This window comes from Balaenoptera borealis (assembly GCF_965194805.1).
Source record: "Balaenoptera borealis genome assembly, chromosome: 5".
Lineage (NCBI taxonomy): Eukaryota > Metazoa > Chordata > Mammalia > Artiodactyla > Balaenopteridae > Balaenoptera > Balaenoptera borealis.
The window spans coordinates 70,429,242-70,447,717 of record NC_138862.1 but is presented as its reverse complement, the minus strand read 5'-3'; the positions used below and the strand labels follow the sequence as shown (position 1 = coordinate 70,447,717).

At 46.2% G+C, this 18,476-nt stretch overlaps 1 protein-coding gene across 1 annotated transcript in view; it reads left to right on the top strand.

Moving 5' to 3' along the window:
* The window catches only part of ITGB5 (integrin subunit beta 5), a 110,387-nt gene that overhangs the window by 53,485 nt on the left and 38,426 nt on the right, over window positions 1–18,476 (top strand). The window contains exons 6-9 of the mRNA XM_082392301.1: window positions 6,283–6,444; window positions 7,899–7,994; window positions 9,772–9,861; window positions 16,548–16,682. Of these exons, the coding sequence (XP_082248427.1) occupies window positions 6,283–6,444; window positions 7,899–7,994; window positions 9,772–9,861; window positions 16,548–16,682 (483 nt within the window). The remainder of the gene's footprint in view (window positions 1–6,282; window positions 6,445–7,898; window positions 7,995–9,771; window positions 9,862–16,547; window positions 16,683–18,476) is intronic.

The window sequence follows — 18,476 nt, the reverse complement described above, 5'->3', positions numbered from 1 at the left end:
GACTGTTTACTACATGCAGGTACTAAGCTGGGTGTGCTTGTGTATCATTTTGTTTAATCCTCTCAACAACCCCATTCTATCAATACTATTATTATCTCTATCTTATAGCTGAGAAGCTGGGGCTGGGAAAGATTAACTAACATGCCCAATGTCACAAAGACAAGTCGAGGGAAGATGTGGGCATGAACTGAGGTTTGCCATTCATCCGAGCCCACACTCCCAAGCTGCTCTGTGGGCACTGCCACCAAACAAAGGGATATGCATAACTGGTATTCCCAGCACAGTATTGACATTCAGTCTGGTCATCTAATTTACTATATTTGAATGACTTTCTGAGCACAGCAAGCCTTCGTTTAAAAAAACTTTACTGAGGTATGATCAATGTATAATAAACTACACATATTGAATGTGTACAACTTGATAGATATTGACATTTATGCATACCCGTGAGATAAATATTCACCGTAATCAAGATGACGAACATATATCCTTCTCCCCCCAGAAAAGAGTATTTGTGCTCCTTTGTCATTTCTCCCTCCTGCGTCTCCTGCCCTCTTTCCCCAGGCAGCCACTACTTTGCTTTCTGTCACTCCACATGAGTTTGCGTTTGTTAAAACTTTAGAAATCCAGTATATACTCTTTTTGGCCTGGCTTATTTCACTCAGAACAACTGTTTTGAGATTCATCTGTGCTATTGAGTGTCATCCGTGCTAAGGAGTGATCACTCCTTTTGTTACTGAGTAGTATTCCCTTGTGTGGATACACCACAGTTTATTCATCCACCTGCAGATGGGTATCTGGGTTGTTTTGAATATTTGGTAGTTTTTGCCTATTATAAACGGAGCTGCTATAAATGTGTTCAAGTCTTTGTGTGGGTGTATGCTTTTATTTCTCATGGGTCAATCCCTAAGAGTGGGGTGGCTGGGTCATATGGTAGGTGTTTAACTATTTATTTATCTATGTATGTATGTATGGCTGCGTTGGGTCTTCGTTGCTGCACGCGGGCTTTCTCTAGTTGTGGTGAGCGGGGGCTACTCTTCGTTGCGGTGCATGGGCTTCTCACTGCAGTGGCTTCTCTTGTTGCGGAGCATGGGCTCTAGGCGCGTGGTCTCAGTAGTTGTGGCTCGCAGGCTCTAGAGCACAGGCTCAGTAGTTGTGGCGCACGGGCTTAGTTGCTCCGCAGCATGTGGGATCTTCCCGGACCAGGGCCCAAGCCTGTCTCCCCTGCATTGGCAGGCGGATTCTTAACCACTGTGCCACGAGGGAAGTCCCTGGTGTTTAACTTTTTAAGAAATTGCTAAACTGTTTTCCAAAGTACGTGTATCATTTTACAACCCTATGGGCAGTGTCTGCCAGTTCCGTTTCCTCCACATCTCCCTCAGTGTTTATGTGGCCAGTCTTTTTAATTTTTAGCCATTCTGTTAGGTGTGTGGTAGAATCTCACTGTGGTTTTAATTAATACAAAGCTTTTAAACTTTTCGGTATGCAGGTCTTCATGGTCCCTGTAGTGACCGTGGAGCCCCACACATCAAGAAGCAAAAGGAGACGAGAAGGAATGTAAAAGTTATTACTAGTCTGAGAGTAGTAACTATAGACCCCTTTTTTAGTGTGTCTTATGTACTAAACACTTGTTAACCTAGAATCAACCCTGCAAAGTAGGATTATCTTCATTTTCCAGAGGAAGAAACTGAGGCTGAGAGAGATGAAGTGACTGACTTAGGGTCTCGTAAAGCAAACCCTTGAACTCAGCCTTGTCTGTGCCAAAGCTCTCGTATGCTGGCCCCCATGCCACACTCCATTTTGTAGTTATTCCTTTAAAAAAAAAAAAATCCGCTTTCCCACTACTGATCTCTGCCCCAAACGTGGATACAGAACTTCAGGCTTCAAAATAGTCCAAGCAGACAGTAGGAAAATTATTTCTATTGTAAATTCTCTGTGGAGTCAGTGCTTGTAAAGTCTCCAAGCCCGAAAGCCTGGGTGAATGAATAAGCACGTCCTTCTGTGCAGCCCGACCTCTGGGCCAAGTTTGTTAACGTCACTTACATTACAAGGGTCCACTTCAGAGAAGACAGAATTAATATTATTAAGCCATGCTACTCCTCATTTGTGGAGCTATTTCTGTTTCGGATGCAGTCTTCCAATTCAACAAACATTTATCCTGGATCAGCAGTCATTAGTTGAGAGCTTGCCAGGTACTTTGATGAACTATCTCAACTATTACACACCCTCGGCTCTCCCCGTGTGATTGGGTAGTTAGCTTTGCGGATAAGAGGCAGGTCATCTGAATCTGACTTCTCTGGTCCTTACTGGTTCAGTGACCTTGGGCTAGTGACTTAATGTCTCTGAACACCAGGGCCCTCATCTGCAAGATGACAATATATTACCTCCTTCATAAGGATTGCAGTGAAGATGTGATGGAGTAGTGGAGGTGAACAATAAATGTTAAGTAGTAGTATTCCTGTCTTACTAACAAGAAAAAACGTTGAGATGTTAAATAATTGTGGTCAAAGCTACACGAGTAGTTGGTAGTGACAAAAAGCTCCCATGCCCACCTTCAAGCTTCCAAGTTCTACGTTATTCTGTCTGCTTGCTGTCACCCTCCTTAGGTTCCTGCATGCCCCTTGAGAAGCTGGCGTGGAAGAAAAGGAGGCTGTGTTTCAATCTCTGTTCTCTTTTTAGTGGAGAGTGATGCCTGTTTCTTACATAGTTTGTAATCACACTGTAATTACAGTACTGTATTCTTTGTTTTTCACTTTATATTATACGTTTACACATAATTTCATACTTTTTATGAACATAATTTCTAATAGTGGAAAGGAGAAATCTCAGTTTACTTAACCGTTCCCGTATTCGGGTAGGGTAGTCACCTCTTTCCTGTTTTGTCACTATTAGTAAAAATACTGCCGTGCGTACTTCAGAATACTTCTTGCAGATAGAGTCTCCTGCAGTAGAATCATCGAGTCAAAAGATGTATCCACTTCTTTAAGGGTTTTTTAAAGTGAGGTGTATTGAGGGATGATTTACATAGAGTAAAATTCACCCTTTTTAGGTATAACGTCTTAGAGCCACACCCACAATTAAGATATAGATGAAGAAAAGAAATGAAAAGAAAAGATATAGGTAATTTCTGTCACCTCAGAAAGTTTCCCAATGCCCGTCTGTTGTTGACCTCTCCCTTTGCACTCAGCCTTTGGCAAACACCAATCTGTTTTCTGTCCCTATATTTTTGTCTTTCCGTGAGTATCTTCTGAATGGAGTTAGGCAGTAAGTTGCCTTTTGAGTCAGGCTTTTTTCACTTAACCTAGTGCTTTGGAGATTCATCCAAGTTGTGTGTATCAGCAGTTTGCTCCTTTTTATTGCTGAGTAGTATTCCATTGTAGAGATATACTACAGTATGTCTGTGTATTCACCACCTGACGGACATTTGGGTTGTTTCTAAATTTTAGTGATCACGGATCGCTGTTATATAAATATTTGCATAGTAGTTTTTATGTGAGCATAAGTTTTCGTTTCTCGTGGATAAATACCAAAGAGTGGGATGGCTGAGTTGATGGTCACTGTATATTTAACTTTATAAGAATATGCCAAACTGTTTTCCAGAGTTGCCAAAACATTTTGTATTCTCACTAGCAATTTATGAGAGTTCTGATTGTTCCACATTCTTTCCAGCACTTGGTATTTTCAGGGCTGATTTTTTTTTTTTTTTTTTTTGCCATTGGCATAGCTATCTAATGGCATCTCATTGTGAATTTAATGTGCACTTTTTCTTTTCTTTTTAATTAATTAATTTATTATTTTTGGCTGCATTGGGTCTTCATTGCTGTGCGTGGGCTTTCTCTAGTTGCGGTGAGCAGGGGCTACTCTTCGTTGCCGTGTGCGGGCTTCTCATTGCGGTGGCTTCTCTTGTTGCGGAGCATGGGCTCTAGAGCGTGGGGGCTTCAGTAGATGTGGCGCGTGGGCTCAGTAGTTGTGGCTCGTGGGCTCTAGAGCACAGGCTCAGTAGCTCTGGCGCACAGGCTTAGGTGCTCCGCGGCACGTGGGATCTTCCCAGACCAGGGCTTGAACCTGTGTCCCCTGCATTGGCAGGCGGATTCTTAACCACTGCGCCACCAGGGAAGCCCTGTGCACTTTCTTAATGACTAATGTTGTTGAGGATCCTTTCATGTGCTTATTTCCATCCATATCTCTTCTTTGGTAAAATGTCTATTCAAGTCTCTAGCTTTTAAAATTCAGTTGTTTGTGTTGTTATTGGCCTATGAGAGTTCTTTATACATTCTGGATACAAGTCCTTTGTCAGATTTTTATTTTTTTGCAAACATTTTCTCCCAATCTGTGCCTTGTCATTTCATTTTCTCAGTGGTATCTTTCAAAGAGCAGATGTTTTTAATTTGACAAAGTCTAATTCATCAAATTTTTATCCTGTGAATCATCCAAGAAACCTTTGCCTATACCAAGGTCACAAAGCTTTTCTCCTTTGTTTCCTTCGGATGTTTTATAGTTTTAGATCTATGATCCACTTTGAGTTCATTTTTGTATACAGTGAGAGCTGTGGGTTGAGGTTCATTTTTTTTTTTCATATGGATGTCTAACTATTCCAATACCTTCTATTGAATTGACCGTATGTGTGGGTCTATTTCTGGTTTCTATCCTGTTCCACTGGTCTATGTGTCTATCCTTTTGTCAGTACTACACTGTCTCAATTATTGTAGCTTTATAATAAGTCTTGGCCTTAGGTAATGAATCCCCCAACTTCGTTGTTGTTTTTCAAAATTATTTGATGAGTTTTCATTGTCTTTCCATATATTTCAGTTATTAACACCCCCTCCCAAGGCACCCAGTCCTGCCTCCAAGGGGATCCACTTATCTCCACTTCTAATACCGTAAATTAGTTTTGTCACAGCTTAGAATGCATCTCTGTAAGGGACCTTCTAGGTTGCTTCCTCTGGGTTCTGAAAATGTGCCCGGCCTCATCATTGTGCCTTTACTAGCACCTAGAGGAACCCCTCTGTCATTTCTTCTTCCAGTTTCCTTGAAGGGTCCTCCTCACCTTCAGCTCAGCTGACATTTCCTCTGCCCTGGGAAGCCTTCTCTCCTGCTCCCCGGGTTTCCATTAAAAGTGTATTTACCTTCATTAGCATGCTTATTGTGATACGTTAAAGTTGTGTTTCCACTTGACTGCAAGCTTTTTGAGGTCTGGAACAGGCTGTTTCTTAGACCCAGTGCCTTCCATGGGGACTGCGTGTGGTAGGAAGTCAGTAATTGTCTGTTGGATGAACGTTGAGAGTCTGGGAAACTGATTCCCCAAAGGTGAATTCTTTGCTCACAGCTGGCCTCCTGGCTTTCAGTCCTCCCTGGCTTCCTTTCAAACTGCCTTTTCTTCCTTGTGTTACGCTGACTTTTTGTGACTTATTTCCATGCTGCTTTTGGAGCAAATGAGAAAATATCATAGCTCTTGAAGGCTGTTTTATCCATCACTGTGGCGATAAGAAAGAGAGGATGATACCCTCAATCCCTTATCTGCTGTAAGGTGATAGCTTTTAACTTGTAAAGTCTGTGAATCCAGTCTCCTATTTCAGTGTCAAGTGTACATGTGTAGATAACTCAGCAGTGTTTAAACCCTTCCTGTATTCATCCTGCTAACCACGTATTTTGGGATGCTCTTTCACTACTGGTATGAAGTCAACCCTCTCCCAGTTTTTGTTGCCCTGTATCAGGGTCTAGCTGCTCCTAATAGTAATGACTGGGAGTGTTTTGTGTAGTATCGGGGCCACAGTGTCTAAATATGAAAAACAGAGTCCTTCCCTTGCAAGATAGCTCGTATTGAGCCGTGCCTCTGTCTGAAGAGTGGATACATTCCATACAGTGAAGCAGTAAAGGGAGAAAAGAGCTAATCTGATTGACCTTAACTACCAGAGTAGTTCAATTCATGATTGGAGTGGTTTACTTCTACCAGAAAGATGGCAGGTTTTCTCAAATCCTCCAAAGACAGATCTGTCTGTTGGTCATTTGAACACTCTGTTATGAGTGATTCGTGTCTAATTGGGGGACTGAAGTGGTCACTTACCAGTCATGTTAGACAAGGGCAGCCAGCCAAGTGTGTTGAAGGGAGGTTGGGGGGCTAAAGGCTGCTCTGCGGAAGGAACTATAGGGGAGGCTAAAAGGGGAGGCGTCCAAGGGGAGTGGCTGTCAGGTACAGAGTCGAGCAGGGAGGGGCAGGATGCCCCAGGGCAGGCTTGGGTGGCAGCCAGGAAGGCCTAACACCCATCCACCTCTGTCCCTCAGGAGAAGATTGGCTGGCGAAAGGACGCGCTGCACTTGCTGGTGTTCACAACGGACGACGTGCCCCACATCGCGCTGGACGGAAAGCTGGGGGGCCTGGTGCAGCCTCACGACGGCCAGTGCCACCTGAATGAGGCCAACGAGTACACTGCCTCCAACCAGATGGTGAGGACCGGGGACCCCAGCACCGCTCCCGCCACCCCAAGGCCTCACCGGCCTTTGCCACCTTCCTCTGGACCTCTACTCACCGACTTTCCACCCCATTCTTGGGACTGGGTCTCTACTCCATCTTCTCCAACTGGGCTTCCAGAACTCCTCCTCGTCATTAACTTAGAACATTTCTCAGGGATTTCTGTAGCTGGTTCATCTTTCTGCTGTTGTGCACCCACACGGGGAGTGTTTAGTCGCGGGAAGAGGTGACCTGGCGAGACAGGATGGATCTCAAAGGGGAGAGGTGATTTTGCACGAGGGAGAGGACTGTATTCCAGCAGAGCCAAAACCTGGGATAGAAGTTATGGGGCAAGACCAGCAAAGACAAGACTTCCTGACTTCTAGAAATGGGTTTCCCGAGGCCCTGAGTTCCATCAGTGTCAGGGGTGGGGTGGCAGGTGTCCTACATGGGATGAGAAGCCCCAAGGACCTTCCGCTCCCAGTGGTCTGTCACTGGGACCATGCGATTAAACAGAACTTAGGCAGAATTTCAAACATATACTAGGCCAGTGAAGTGAACTCTACCTAACTATCAACCAGACCCAACAATTAAGATTTTTCCACATTTGCTGTACAATTTCTTCCTCCCAAAATCTACACCCTCTTCCTTCCCAAATCCATTCTGGTGTCTGGCTAGAGAGAAATTCTTTCTAATTCTTGTTGGACTAGCCCATTTTCTCCAGTTTTAAGAGGTGGTCAAGAGTAATGGAGTCTGGAAAAAGAACTCCTAACTATACAACCTGATAACTGTAGAACTCACCGATGAGGATCCCTGCATCCATCATCAGCCCTTAAAATCCTTCTGGACATTGCTAAGCTGCCTCAAGGTGTCCTCCCTCCCTTCTTGCTCTGCACCCTTCCCCCGCCATAGCCCAACTTTTCATCCAAATATCAGCAGCCTCTTCTGCCCGTTCTGAGCCATGGGAGGACTGAGCAGAACCTGTAGGGGACATTGGCAGGCCCAACATTGGGCATAGGAAGAGGAAAAATAGGGCAAGGAGATCAGAAAGATAAGTCTTAGGGAAGAGAGGGAAGATAACAGGTGTTGATGGTAGGTGGTCGGACGTGGTGGCTCTCCTTTTGGGGACTTCCCCCCTCTGCCCCATTCCTGCTGAAGGGATGGAAACACGGACCAAGTGTGGGAAACCTCCACTCATCACTTCTCTATTCTGGGTTGGAGGGGTAGGAGGAGTGAGTCTAGTCTAGTAGGTGCCAGAGGGTCCTTTCCTGGAGAATCTCCCCTACAGTTTCTCAGTAAGGAGCTGCCGATGGGGCGTGGTTATTAAGGCGCTGCCAGGGGACGATGCTTGTCGTGGCAAGTGATGAGTTACTGAGTGCACGCTGGAGCCACGTGCTCGTGTGTCAGCCCGCGAGAAATGTTACAACCTTGACTTTTGCCTTGGCCCTAGGACTATCCATCCCTTGCCTTGCTTGGAGAGAAGTTGGCAGAAAACAACATCAACCTCATCTTTGCAGTGACGAAAAACCATTATATGCTCTACAAGGTACACCTGGAGGGAGTGAGGGAGGCTGATGGCCTGAGTCTGGGGGCCCTGCTGACCCTGAGATGAATGGGAGATTGGAATGTGGGGTCAGGTGAAGTGTGGGGGGGCCGGGTGAGGAGTGTTAACAGCCCTGCTCTATGTGGGCGGAGATCCAGAGGAGGGTGGAATATAGCCCCGTCCTGATCTAGCAGAAAATAATAGTATTAAGGAAGCTCTTAAGCATTCATACAGCAGTACATACCAAGGAAGTTAAACATATGGTTTCTAATTTGGTAGTGAGAAAAACTTCAGAAATAGTTTTTCAAATGATGAAATGGAAACACCCAGGGAATAGGGAAGGATGATATAAAATGAAAATGTACAGAAAGAAAACTAGGCATCTAGGCAGGCTGCATCACCAGTTCCACAGTCCAGAGATTTTATGCCTTCCTGCAGAGTACGGGGGACCAGTGGGTTAGTTTGGGACAGGAATTTCCGAAGAAAACAATAAGTGTCTTGAGTGAACAGAGCAGTATGTGTGTGAGTCTGTCCTGTCTAAGAGAAACTCTTCCCGGGTCATCCCATGGGCCACCATTATACATTTCCCTCGTGAATGTGCTCTTTCCCACGATCACAGGCAAGTTGCCTTTCCCTAGAACTGTCCTCCAGACTGCTCAAGGAGTGTTCGTGTGAGCCAAGTGTGAAGCCCAGCTCACCTCTGACATCTTTTGAACTGAGAGGTTATGAGAAATTAATCCCCACCTCTAGAACAGCCAACCCCGTCGCCTCTCTTTACTGCTCTTAAATATCCAAAAGAACCCTTGTCTGGTGGTGTGTTTCTACTGCTCCTGCCTGAGATAATCATTGATAAAATGCCACTTACACCTTCTTGAGTTCTTTATCTTCTTTTAGTCTGAATCAATTTTAGAAGATGAAAACAAGGGAAGGAGACTGTTTACTGAAGATAGCAGGATAGAACATATCCATTTACAAATACCATTTTTAGACAGATCAATTGCACAGACTGTACTGAGAATGCTACCGGATGCTTCAGGAGGGAAGAGACCCACCTTGGCTTAAGCCAGTCTTGCTCAGAACCAAGGACCTCTCACTCGGGAGGCATATCCAGTCCAAGGCAGGCTGAGGGTGTTGGGTGTTTCTAGCTATTTCTGTCACTTTAGTAAGTGACATACTCAGGCCTTCGTACAAGTGAAAGAGGAAAGGCAGCCACTTCAAGGCTGCCTGCTTTGCCAAAGACTTTACCCAGAGATACCAGACCTCCTTGGGAAGGCACCATTCACATTCATTTCCCTCCTAGGGAAAGAGGCTGTATTCGAGACCCTTAGAAAAGTTTCCCCTTTCACTCCTGCTGGACAGGTCGAGGGCATCCTTGAACTGAACCTGGGAATACCTATGTAGTCTAGGGGAGAGAGGGCAAGAACATCAAGAATATATTGACCTTAGAGGATGGAATTCCAGAGAGTTGTGCATTACATGCCAGAGAGGAGGGGTCTCTAAGAAGCATGACATTATACTTCAGGAACAGATCTTGTCAGGCCCTTTCCACTCAGACCTTCAAGAATCAAGATTCCACAGCTGACCGCAACAACTCCATTCCCTTGTGCCAGTTCTTCTTACCTCTGCTTGTGGCATCTTCTCTAGTTTATGGTGTGAGAGAGTGGCAGAATCAGTGCTGGGGGCCCTGACTGTTCTAGCTCAGTAGGACAATGTTCACTCTTTGACAGTGTGGAAGGGCAAAATGGGCTCATTTGTTTTCTTTTCTTTTTTTCCCCCCAAGAATTTTACAGCCCTGATACCTGGAACGACGGTGGAGATATTACACGGAGACTCCAAAAATATAATTCAACTGATTATCAATGCATACAACGTAAGTCACTGGTTTCTTCCCCCACCCTCTCCCACTGAGGCTCCGGGAGCTGGTGTGGACTCAGGTGGACTCAGGCCTCTGTGTTCCCCGTGGTGAGAAGTGAGAAGCACACACACAGACTTCGCCTCCCAGTGGGCAGGACTGAAATCCCCCAGGCTTCTGGAGCTCCACATAGACCTGCAGACTAGAATGAGTCTGCACATTTAGGGTCTGATTGTAATCAGGTCCTCTCAGAGGAAACCTGAGTGGGCCTGTTAAATTCTGTGCTTTTGTAACCCGCCCTGTTAACTTGGCTCTGCTCTGCTAAGTACAGCACTTAAGGATGTAGTTTAGCAGTCACTGCCACATCCCAAGCCAGTCGCCCATGATTCCCAAATCTTTCTCCTTGCTACCCTCCTTTCTCTCAATTTCTAACACCCAGGAGGTATTTGACTCAGACCTACCTTTTCTCGGGAAAACGACAAGCACGGTTTCTTGTGCTGGGAAGTATGTGCCCTCAGCTATCCCCTCCCTGCAAGGCCTCCAGTGCCCACCCAGCCCCTCATGAGGCCTGGTAATTCCCAAATTGGAATTCAGAGTGCATCTTCCTGTTAAAACAAAGTTCTACATAGAGGAAATGTAGTTTAAGGAGTGCTGTTAGTCCTGAACTTATGTAGAGTAGACATGTGGGCTAACCTGGGAATGTGAGTAACCACTCTGGCATCACATAAGCCATCTTACTTTCCCATGACTGATTTACATATGTGTATTTGGAGCTCTGCCTTTCCAGTTGAATTTGTGACCCTACTGATATCAGCAGCCTTATTTAGCGTTACTGCTCAGCTAGACCAGGAGCTGTAGGTAATGCCCTCGCCACGGGGGACGCAGAGCTTGGGGGTTCCCAGCCCTCACCTGGTCTCCTGGAGCCTCAGTGTCCTGAAGGCGGTGAGTGGGCAGCAGTGAGGGTTTGTGGCTGGTTTTCCGTCCTCCTCCCCACCTCCACCTTCTGTGCAGCTAAGGATCCTCTTCCTCTCACACAGGCTCTGATCCCTCTCACTCCGGGAACTTCCTGTTGCGAGAAACTAGACTTCCTTCTCCTTTCCTAACTTATTCCCCACATGCTAACATCCTCTTTTCTGATCTCTGACCTTTAATCCTCATCGTATCCAGTGGCCACCTCAGAACCCAGTGAGACCAGATTTCCAGGTTAACTACACTTGGTGGTTTTCAGATTCCCACAGTGAGTGGAAGCGTAACATGCTGAGAGGGTCTGAGAAGAGTGTGTGTCGGCGGGGGGCTGGGTCCACCCAGTGTCACCCCCACCCAGTGTCACCCCCGTCCCGAGGGCCACCCTTCTCTGTGATGCCTTGGGCCTCAAGCTCTGGACATGGAACAGAGGAGTCGGTGTGAGAGCCGGAGGCCCACCCTGGGCTGCTCTCTCTGTCCCGCTGGGGTCCCGGGGCTTGGAGACCCCTGGGTTAGCAGGGGGCTGCTGCTGGACCCGCTCTCAACAGTGCAGTGACCAGTGCTTGCCTCCTGCCGAGCCAGGGCCCTTGGGGAAGAAATGGCTGAAGGGCGACCACATCCTGGGCTTTGGCGTGGGCTGCGGATTTCTCCTGGGTTTCTGGGGAGGAGCCACCCCCCGGCATTTCCATCCTAGGTCAGCTCCTGAGTTCTGACGCCCTGGGTGGCTGACAGAGCTCTGGGGCTCCCCCGGGAGCGTTTCCTGCCAAAGGCCCAGGGCCCTGCTCCTCGTGACTTTAATATAGGAGTGCATCATGACACCCAGTTCTGTAGAACTGGCAGGGTGTGGTGTGCACCAGAAATGGAAGAGGCACTCTGCTCAGTCAGCGTTCTGTGTGGCCAAGCGGTTTGCACGTCCACACCCGTGTGTGGGTCCCCTGAAGACCAGGGTGCACGAGACAGTGGTGGTGGTTCCCTGGGCGGGATCTCATAAACGCTCAGGGCTGCTCTCCCTCTGAGGCATGTTGCATTGGCCCTGAGCAGGAGTCATGGTAGATAAATTCGTTTTCTTACTGGAAATCCCGGGGCCGGGGTTAGGCAGAGGTCAGGAGAGGAGCAGGGAGCCCTTTCTGCGGCTGAGGATTCGGGAACCAGAAGAGTAGAGAAAGGGATCTCTTCCAGGCAGGAGCTGCGTTTGGAACCTGGGATGAGCCGCCCGAGGACCTTTGGGAATGTAGTACCGTAGCTGGACTCTGAGTTAAACTGGTGTGTCTGTAAGAGAACACGTTAGGAAACAAGACGTGTGACTCATGAGTGAACGTGTGAAATTCAGCCTTTAAAATGGGCGTTTCTGGAATACTATCTACAGTGACTATTCAAATTCATTGGAAAATGAAAACAGATTTATTGAGAGATAATTAACCAACAATACAGTGTACAGATTTAAAGTGTATATTTTGATAAGTTTTGACACTTGTACACACCTGTGAAACCATCACTACATCAAGACAGTGAATGTGTACATCACCCTAAGAAGTCAGGACCCTTGGTAACTCCCTACTTCTGCCCTTTCCTTCAGTGGAAATTTAAAGAAATATATTAAATATAGAAACAGCAAGGTATTCAGAGCAAAGTTCAGTTGGTGGAAGCCGCGTTGGGGGTATGTTGGTGCTCGACGTTGATTAGCACCCTGTTCGCTGGCTGCCGTCCTTTCTGGCAAACGGGAAGGCCAGGGCTGGGCCTCAGCTGCCCATACTTCTGGATTTGAACCTGCACGGGCGTGTGTGTGTGTGTACACGTGTACGTGCGCACGTGCACTTTGGCCTGCACGGGCCAGTGTGTGTGTGTGTGTGGAGTACATACGTGTGCATGTGCACTTTGGCCTGCATGGGCCTTTGTGTGTGTATGTGTGTACGTGCACTTTGGCCTGCATGGGCCTCTGTGTGTGTGTGTACATATGTGTGCATGTGCACTTTGGCCTGCACAGGCCTCTGTGTGTGTGTGTGTGTGTGTGTGCACGTGTGTACACACGTGTGCTTTGGCCCGTGCAGGGGCTCTGGTTGTCCTTTCACCTGCTCCTCTCCCCGGCTACGGTCCAAGCACAGCTCTCATGGGACCGTTTGTGTTTCTCTGCGTCACCTTGCCACCTCTGCGCTTTGGGGTTGACTCCTACCTCGCTTAGAGTTGGCACACCGCCCGTGGGGACATCCTGAAAGGATTGCAGCAGAGCACAGGTAACAGCGGAAATGGCCGTGGTGTGACTCTAGGCTGGGGAGGGAGCAAAATGGAAAGGGCACGTTTAATGTAACGTCTCATAGAATCGAGTCTGTCGTTCTTGACTTTCACGGTGTGAAACCTTCACCTCTGGGCTTCGATTCCTACATTTTTTCTTGCTGTGCCAACTTCTTTACTGTGAGAGATCACCAACGTGGAGCTTTGCTGTACAGTGGGTGCTGGCGAGAGGTTCCCTTCCAGAGCTCGGAGGTAGGGCCCTGGGTGCGTGCAAACACACACACACACACACACACACACACACACACACACACACACACACACACACACACAACACCAGCATTATGTCACCTTGACAAAGGGGGGTAGGACTCAGAGAGAAATCATGGGGGGGGGTCCCTTTTCAGAGTGGGAAAGAACAGAATGAGCTGGAAACCACTAGAGCTGCATGTGGAGGGTGACATCAGAGGCCTCCTCTCCGAGCACATGTTTCTCTTTTTGTTGTTGCCATGAAGTCTGCTCCCTCCCACTCCACAGCTGGCCTGACTTAAAGCAATTGCAGATGGGACCTAGCCTGAGTATTTAATAGCCTTTAAAATTCTTGACATTATCTTCTTGTCCTAGGGTGAGGAGTTAGGAATCATGTTCAGAGGCAAATTTGGTAGGAGTTAATTGAATTTCACATAATTAACTTATGACACACAAGTTTTCATGCATCAGAACTGCATTGGCTGTGGCTTTGATCCTCTGCTATACCCTGTACTCCATCCATTTCATTCATTTGTTCAACAAATAAATGCCACCTAACATGTGGCAGGCATCATGCCACACGGAATAAAACAGTGACCAGAACACAGTCCTACCCTCCAGGAGCTCATAATCTTTGAGGGGAGACTGACTCAACCAGGATACAGCCTGACCATCTGCACTCTCCAAGAGCAGAGCCAGTTTCCGAATAAAGGAGGGCCCGGTCTGGTGACTACAGAGAGCACTGCCGGGGGACCCAGAAGGCCCGGTTCTGGTCCTGACTGCCCCTGGCAGCTGAGTGGCCCTGGATAAGGCCCTTTCTTTGGCCTCAGTTCCCACTTCCATAAAATGGGAGGTTTGAACTGAGTAATCTCCACAGTTCCCACCCTCACTAACATCTTAAGAGTTTCTGATTCCAGAGACGACATGGGGATCAGGAATAATACAAACTTCAGATCTGAACACAAAACTTGGGGGTCTCACGGCCAGAGTAGAATATAGGATTCTGTTTCCATCTGTTATAGTTATTGATTCATTGAATAGGAGTCCCAGTCCCCAGTGCTCTCTCTCCCTCCACCGAGTTTCCCATTAATGCTTCCAGGTGGTGGCTTCAGCAGATCTTGATGGGATGGGCTGATGCTTTCTCCCGAAGTCTTGTTTGTGAGCCACGGGGCCCTCATATTTCATGAGACTGATCCCAAGTAATTTTTAAATAGCTCCGATCTACCTAGCCCTTTAATGATAAACTGTTTTGCCTCATCCTCACATTTATTTGCATTTAATATATATAATTTTTAATTTACCTTGTCTTTCAAAAATTAAGTTTCTTCCAGTAGACCTGAGCTGCCTACCATAGCTGCTGTTAAAACATCCATCCATCCATCTATCCATCCATTCAGCAAAAGCTTGTGTTCAGTCCTAGAGAGAAATATGATATGGTCCTTGAAATTCACAGCTCAGTGGGGAGAACAGATTTGTGAACAGCTAACCACATTCAGCAGGAGAGCTGTGTGTGCTGAGTGGCGCTCTCGAAGCCCTCTGCCAGTGGAGGCTGGCGCTAACAAGAGGAAGTGGATTTAAGAGAGAGTATTTTTAGAGTTGTAGAAGCACTTAGACAATTTGTTGCAAAGGAAGAGACTATTTTTTGCAGAGAGTGTTTTCAACAAGCTGTGAATGTGTTGGGAAAACTGCATATTTAACTAATTCAAGTTTAACACTACATGCTCAGCAAAAAAGAAAAAAAGAAAGAAAAGAAACCCCATGAGAGCAGGAGGCACTTCTGCCTGCCATTCCGTCCAACGCCCTGTTCCCTGGAGTGCACCTGAGAAGCAGAGGGGAGTCTGAAGGGCCCTCAGTTAATCTGGGGTGGGGGGTGGTCCATGTGTCCATGTGTCTCTCGGAGTATGTGCATCCTGCTATTCTGAGTGTATTTAGTGTATAAAAAATTCTTTCTGTAAGATGTGCCCTAACTACAAGCCAGTTACTCCATTTGGCCTCTGTCTCTAAAGTACATCCTCCTTAGAGATTTTCAGTGTCAATTTTTTAAACTTGGAGACATACAGAAGATTGTACAGACTTTTTACAAACTAAATACACCCGAGTATAGAACCACCCAGGCCAAAAAACAGAATATTACTAGCATCCAGAACCCCTATGTCCTTTTCTACTACTATCCCCTGGGGGTAACCGCTAGTTTTGCCTGTTTTTGAATTTCATATTAATAGAATCATACACTATATATGCCTTTTGCATCTGGCTTCTTTTGGGCTGTGTGATATGAGATTCATCTATGTTGTGACATGTAGTCATATTTCATTCATTCTTGTACTATATGATATTCTACATGAACACACCATAATTTGAAAAGAAAAAAAAAAGTCTGTTCTGTTGATAGGCATTTGGGTAATTCCAGTTTCTAGCTGTTACAGACAGTGTTGCTGTGAACATTTGGACGTGTTTTCTGGTCAGTACACATCTCTGTTGGATATAATCCAAGTATAAATTGCTTGTCTAAGGTTGACCTAAGCATTAGTAGGTACTGCCTAATGTTTTTCTCAAGGGTTGTACCAGTTCACGCTCCCACCAGCAGGGTATGAGGCACCCAGTTGCTCCAACTCGTTTCCAACACTTGATATTTTTAGTCTTTTATTTTTTCTAATCTGTCGGGTAATTTTGGCTTGATTTTTACTTCATCCGTTGTCTTGAGAACATAATCCACATATAAGGTCTTATTCTCTCAGAATGTAGTTGAGAGCTCATGAATTTGGATCTCATCTGAGGTGCCTGCTGAGCTGATGGGGAAGGAAGATAGGGAGCTGACGGAGGGCGGGGGGAGGAGAGAGAAGAGCCGCTGAGCAAAGGAACATTATCCCAGGCACGTGCAAAGGCCCGGCGTCTGGAGCGCGCACGGCAAGATTTGAGGCGCTATCTGAAGCTGAGGGTGGGGATGGGGTGATTCTGCAGAGACGAGCAGGAACAGAGCATGACCCCTGGAAGCAGATGAGATTATCCTATGGCCGGTGGGCCATTAGCAACTTCTCTGAGATCACAGAGGGAGACCTCAGGCCAGGGCTAGTAAGATGGTGTGTGGGTGTGCAGAGGAGGAAAGGGATGAGGGAGGGGCAGCGAACCTAACCCACTGGCTCTTGCCTTGGCTTGAGATCCCGGAGTTAAAGGAAGCCATGTGGGCATCAGAGAACCAGTGTGGAGAACATCTTGGCTGCAGCCTTTACTAAGTGGTTCTGGCTTCATCTCTCTCTGTTCAGAGCATCCGGTCTAAAGTGGAGCTGTCTGTCTGGGATCAGCCTGAGGATATTAATCTCTTCTTCACTGCTACCTGCCAGGACGGTGTATCTTACCCTGGTCAGAGGAAGTGTGAAGGCCTGAAGATCGGGGACACAGTAAGTTCTCACCCCTCGTTGGTTTATATTTGTTAACGTTGGTCATCATTCTTTGGCTTCTGATACCTTTCGTGACTTATTAGAGGCCTTTAGGAGTTTGTATTCTGTCTTCCAACTCTGCATGCTGGGGGACTTTCCTAAGCCTGCCCTGTGCTGTGCCTTCAAGATGCAGGTGGACTTAGTAAAAAGCTCCAGGCAGTACACAGCCTTCAGTGTGTTGTCACTTAAGGCTTCCTCAAGTTGACATTGTGCCTTTGGGTGTCTTAAACCATCATTATCTTTGTTTGACAGGGATGAAATTGGCCCTGCCTTCGTTTCTAGTCTTCTACAGCTTGCTCTGTGCCTTGGGTAATCTGACTTTCACTTTTCCTTTCTGTAAAGTATGAAGAAATCCATCCACCTCTTCTGATTTGATGAGATGGAATGGATAAACTGTTGCAATGGAGGGCATGGGTGCCTTTTCTGGATTTAAGTGGATATAATTAAATGGTGGAGAAGCAACATTGTGTATAAAGATGTGTATCTGTGTACCAAGCCAAGGACGTGAGGGAAGGAGGAAGATTTATGGATGACGAGAACAAAGATGAAATCCTGGCTCAGAGGCAGGCAGAGTGGTGGTGGAGAGCCAGCCTCACTTCTAGAGATTTCTGCTGCCAGAAGCAGACTGTGAGATCCATTCCTTGCTTTATTGACACATTTTTCATTGCTCAGAAAATAGAAAGGCAAATAGAAAGAGAACTGAGGGAAAGTTCTCTTCTGTAACTGAAGAATCTGGTTGGAACCAGAAAAATTATAGGGACCTTAAAAATACATGATCATATCTTCTGGGCTTTCATAAGCACTAATGATGGCCAAGGTGGAGATAAGCAGACATACCCTGGATTCCAGGGAAACAGCTGCAAAAGACTTACGTGTGGCCGCAAGACTGCTTGCACTGCAGCGTGGTCTGCTGGAGCTTCCTCACGTTCTGTAATTGCTTCTCTCCCTCCTTCCCCTTCCCAACTGCCCTTCGCCCACGTTACAACCCACAGGCGTACATCTCACCCATTCTAAATCTTACAGTGGTACCTCACCCCAGCAAAGGGACCGTTCAGAATGCGGTATCAAGGTTGAGAAAGTGAAGGACTCTAATGACTAGGTAACAGATCTTTTTCTAACGCAGGTTTTCTTCCAAGTTTCTTTTTGCTTTAAAAAAAAAAAAGTGAAAGATTGGCCTAATCAAGTTTTCAAACGATGAATCATTAAAAATTTTAAATGATTATTTATGGCGTTTAGCTAAGAAGGTACTCATAGAATAAGGTGACATTGCTGTAACAAAACTCCAATTCCCATTTTCCTATTGACGTGAATAAATTTTGGAGAGAGTGCTTTAATCTGTACAGATAAAAAATAGGAGTAGAATTGATGCCATTCCCCGTCTTATTTAGCAATGAGTAATATTTTCAATGTACATGAACTACTTGGGTGGGGAAAGCCCCATCTCATTAAAGTGGCACACCCAATAAAATTTTATTTTTAATACTTGTCAAATTTTGTGATATATGTATGTTGTTTTGATCAATTGCAATGATTAATCAATCCAGATGATGTTTTTAAAAAACACAAATGCCTCATAGTCACCGGCTTTAAAGAGACAGCTATGAAAAATGGAAGGAGGCAGAACTAAGCAGAAAAACTACATGTAAGTGGATTCTGTAGACCTGTGGATGGGATGTTTGGTGCAGTGTGTCAGGAAAGCTAAAGAATGATGCGTGAAAAACACCCAAACAAGGAACCCTTTACTTGGAGAAATAG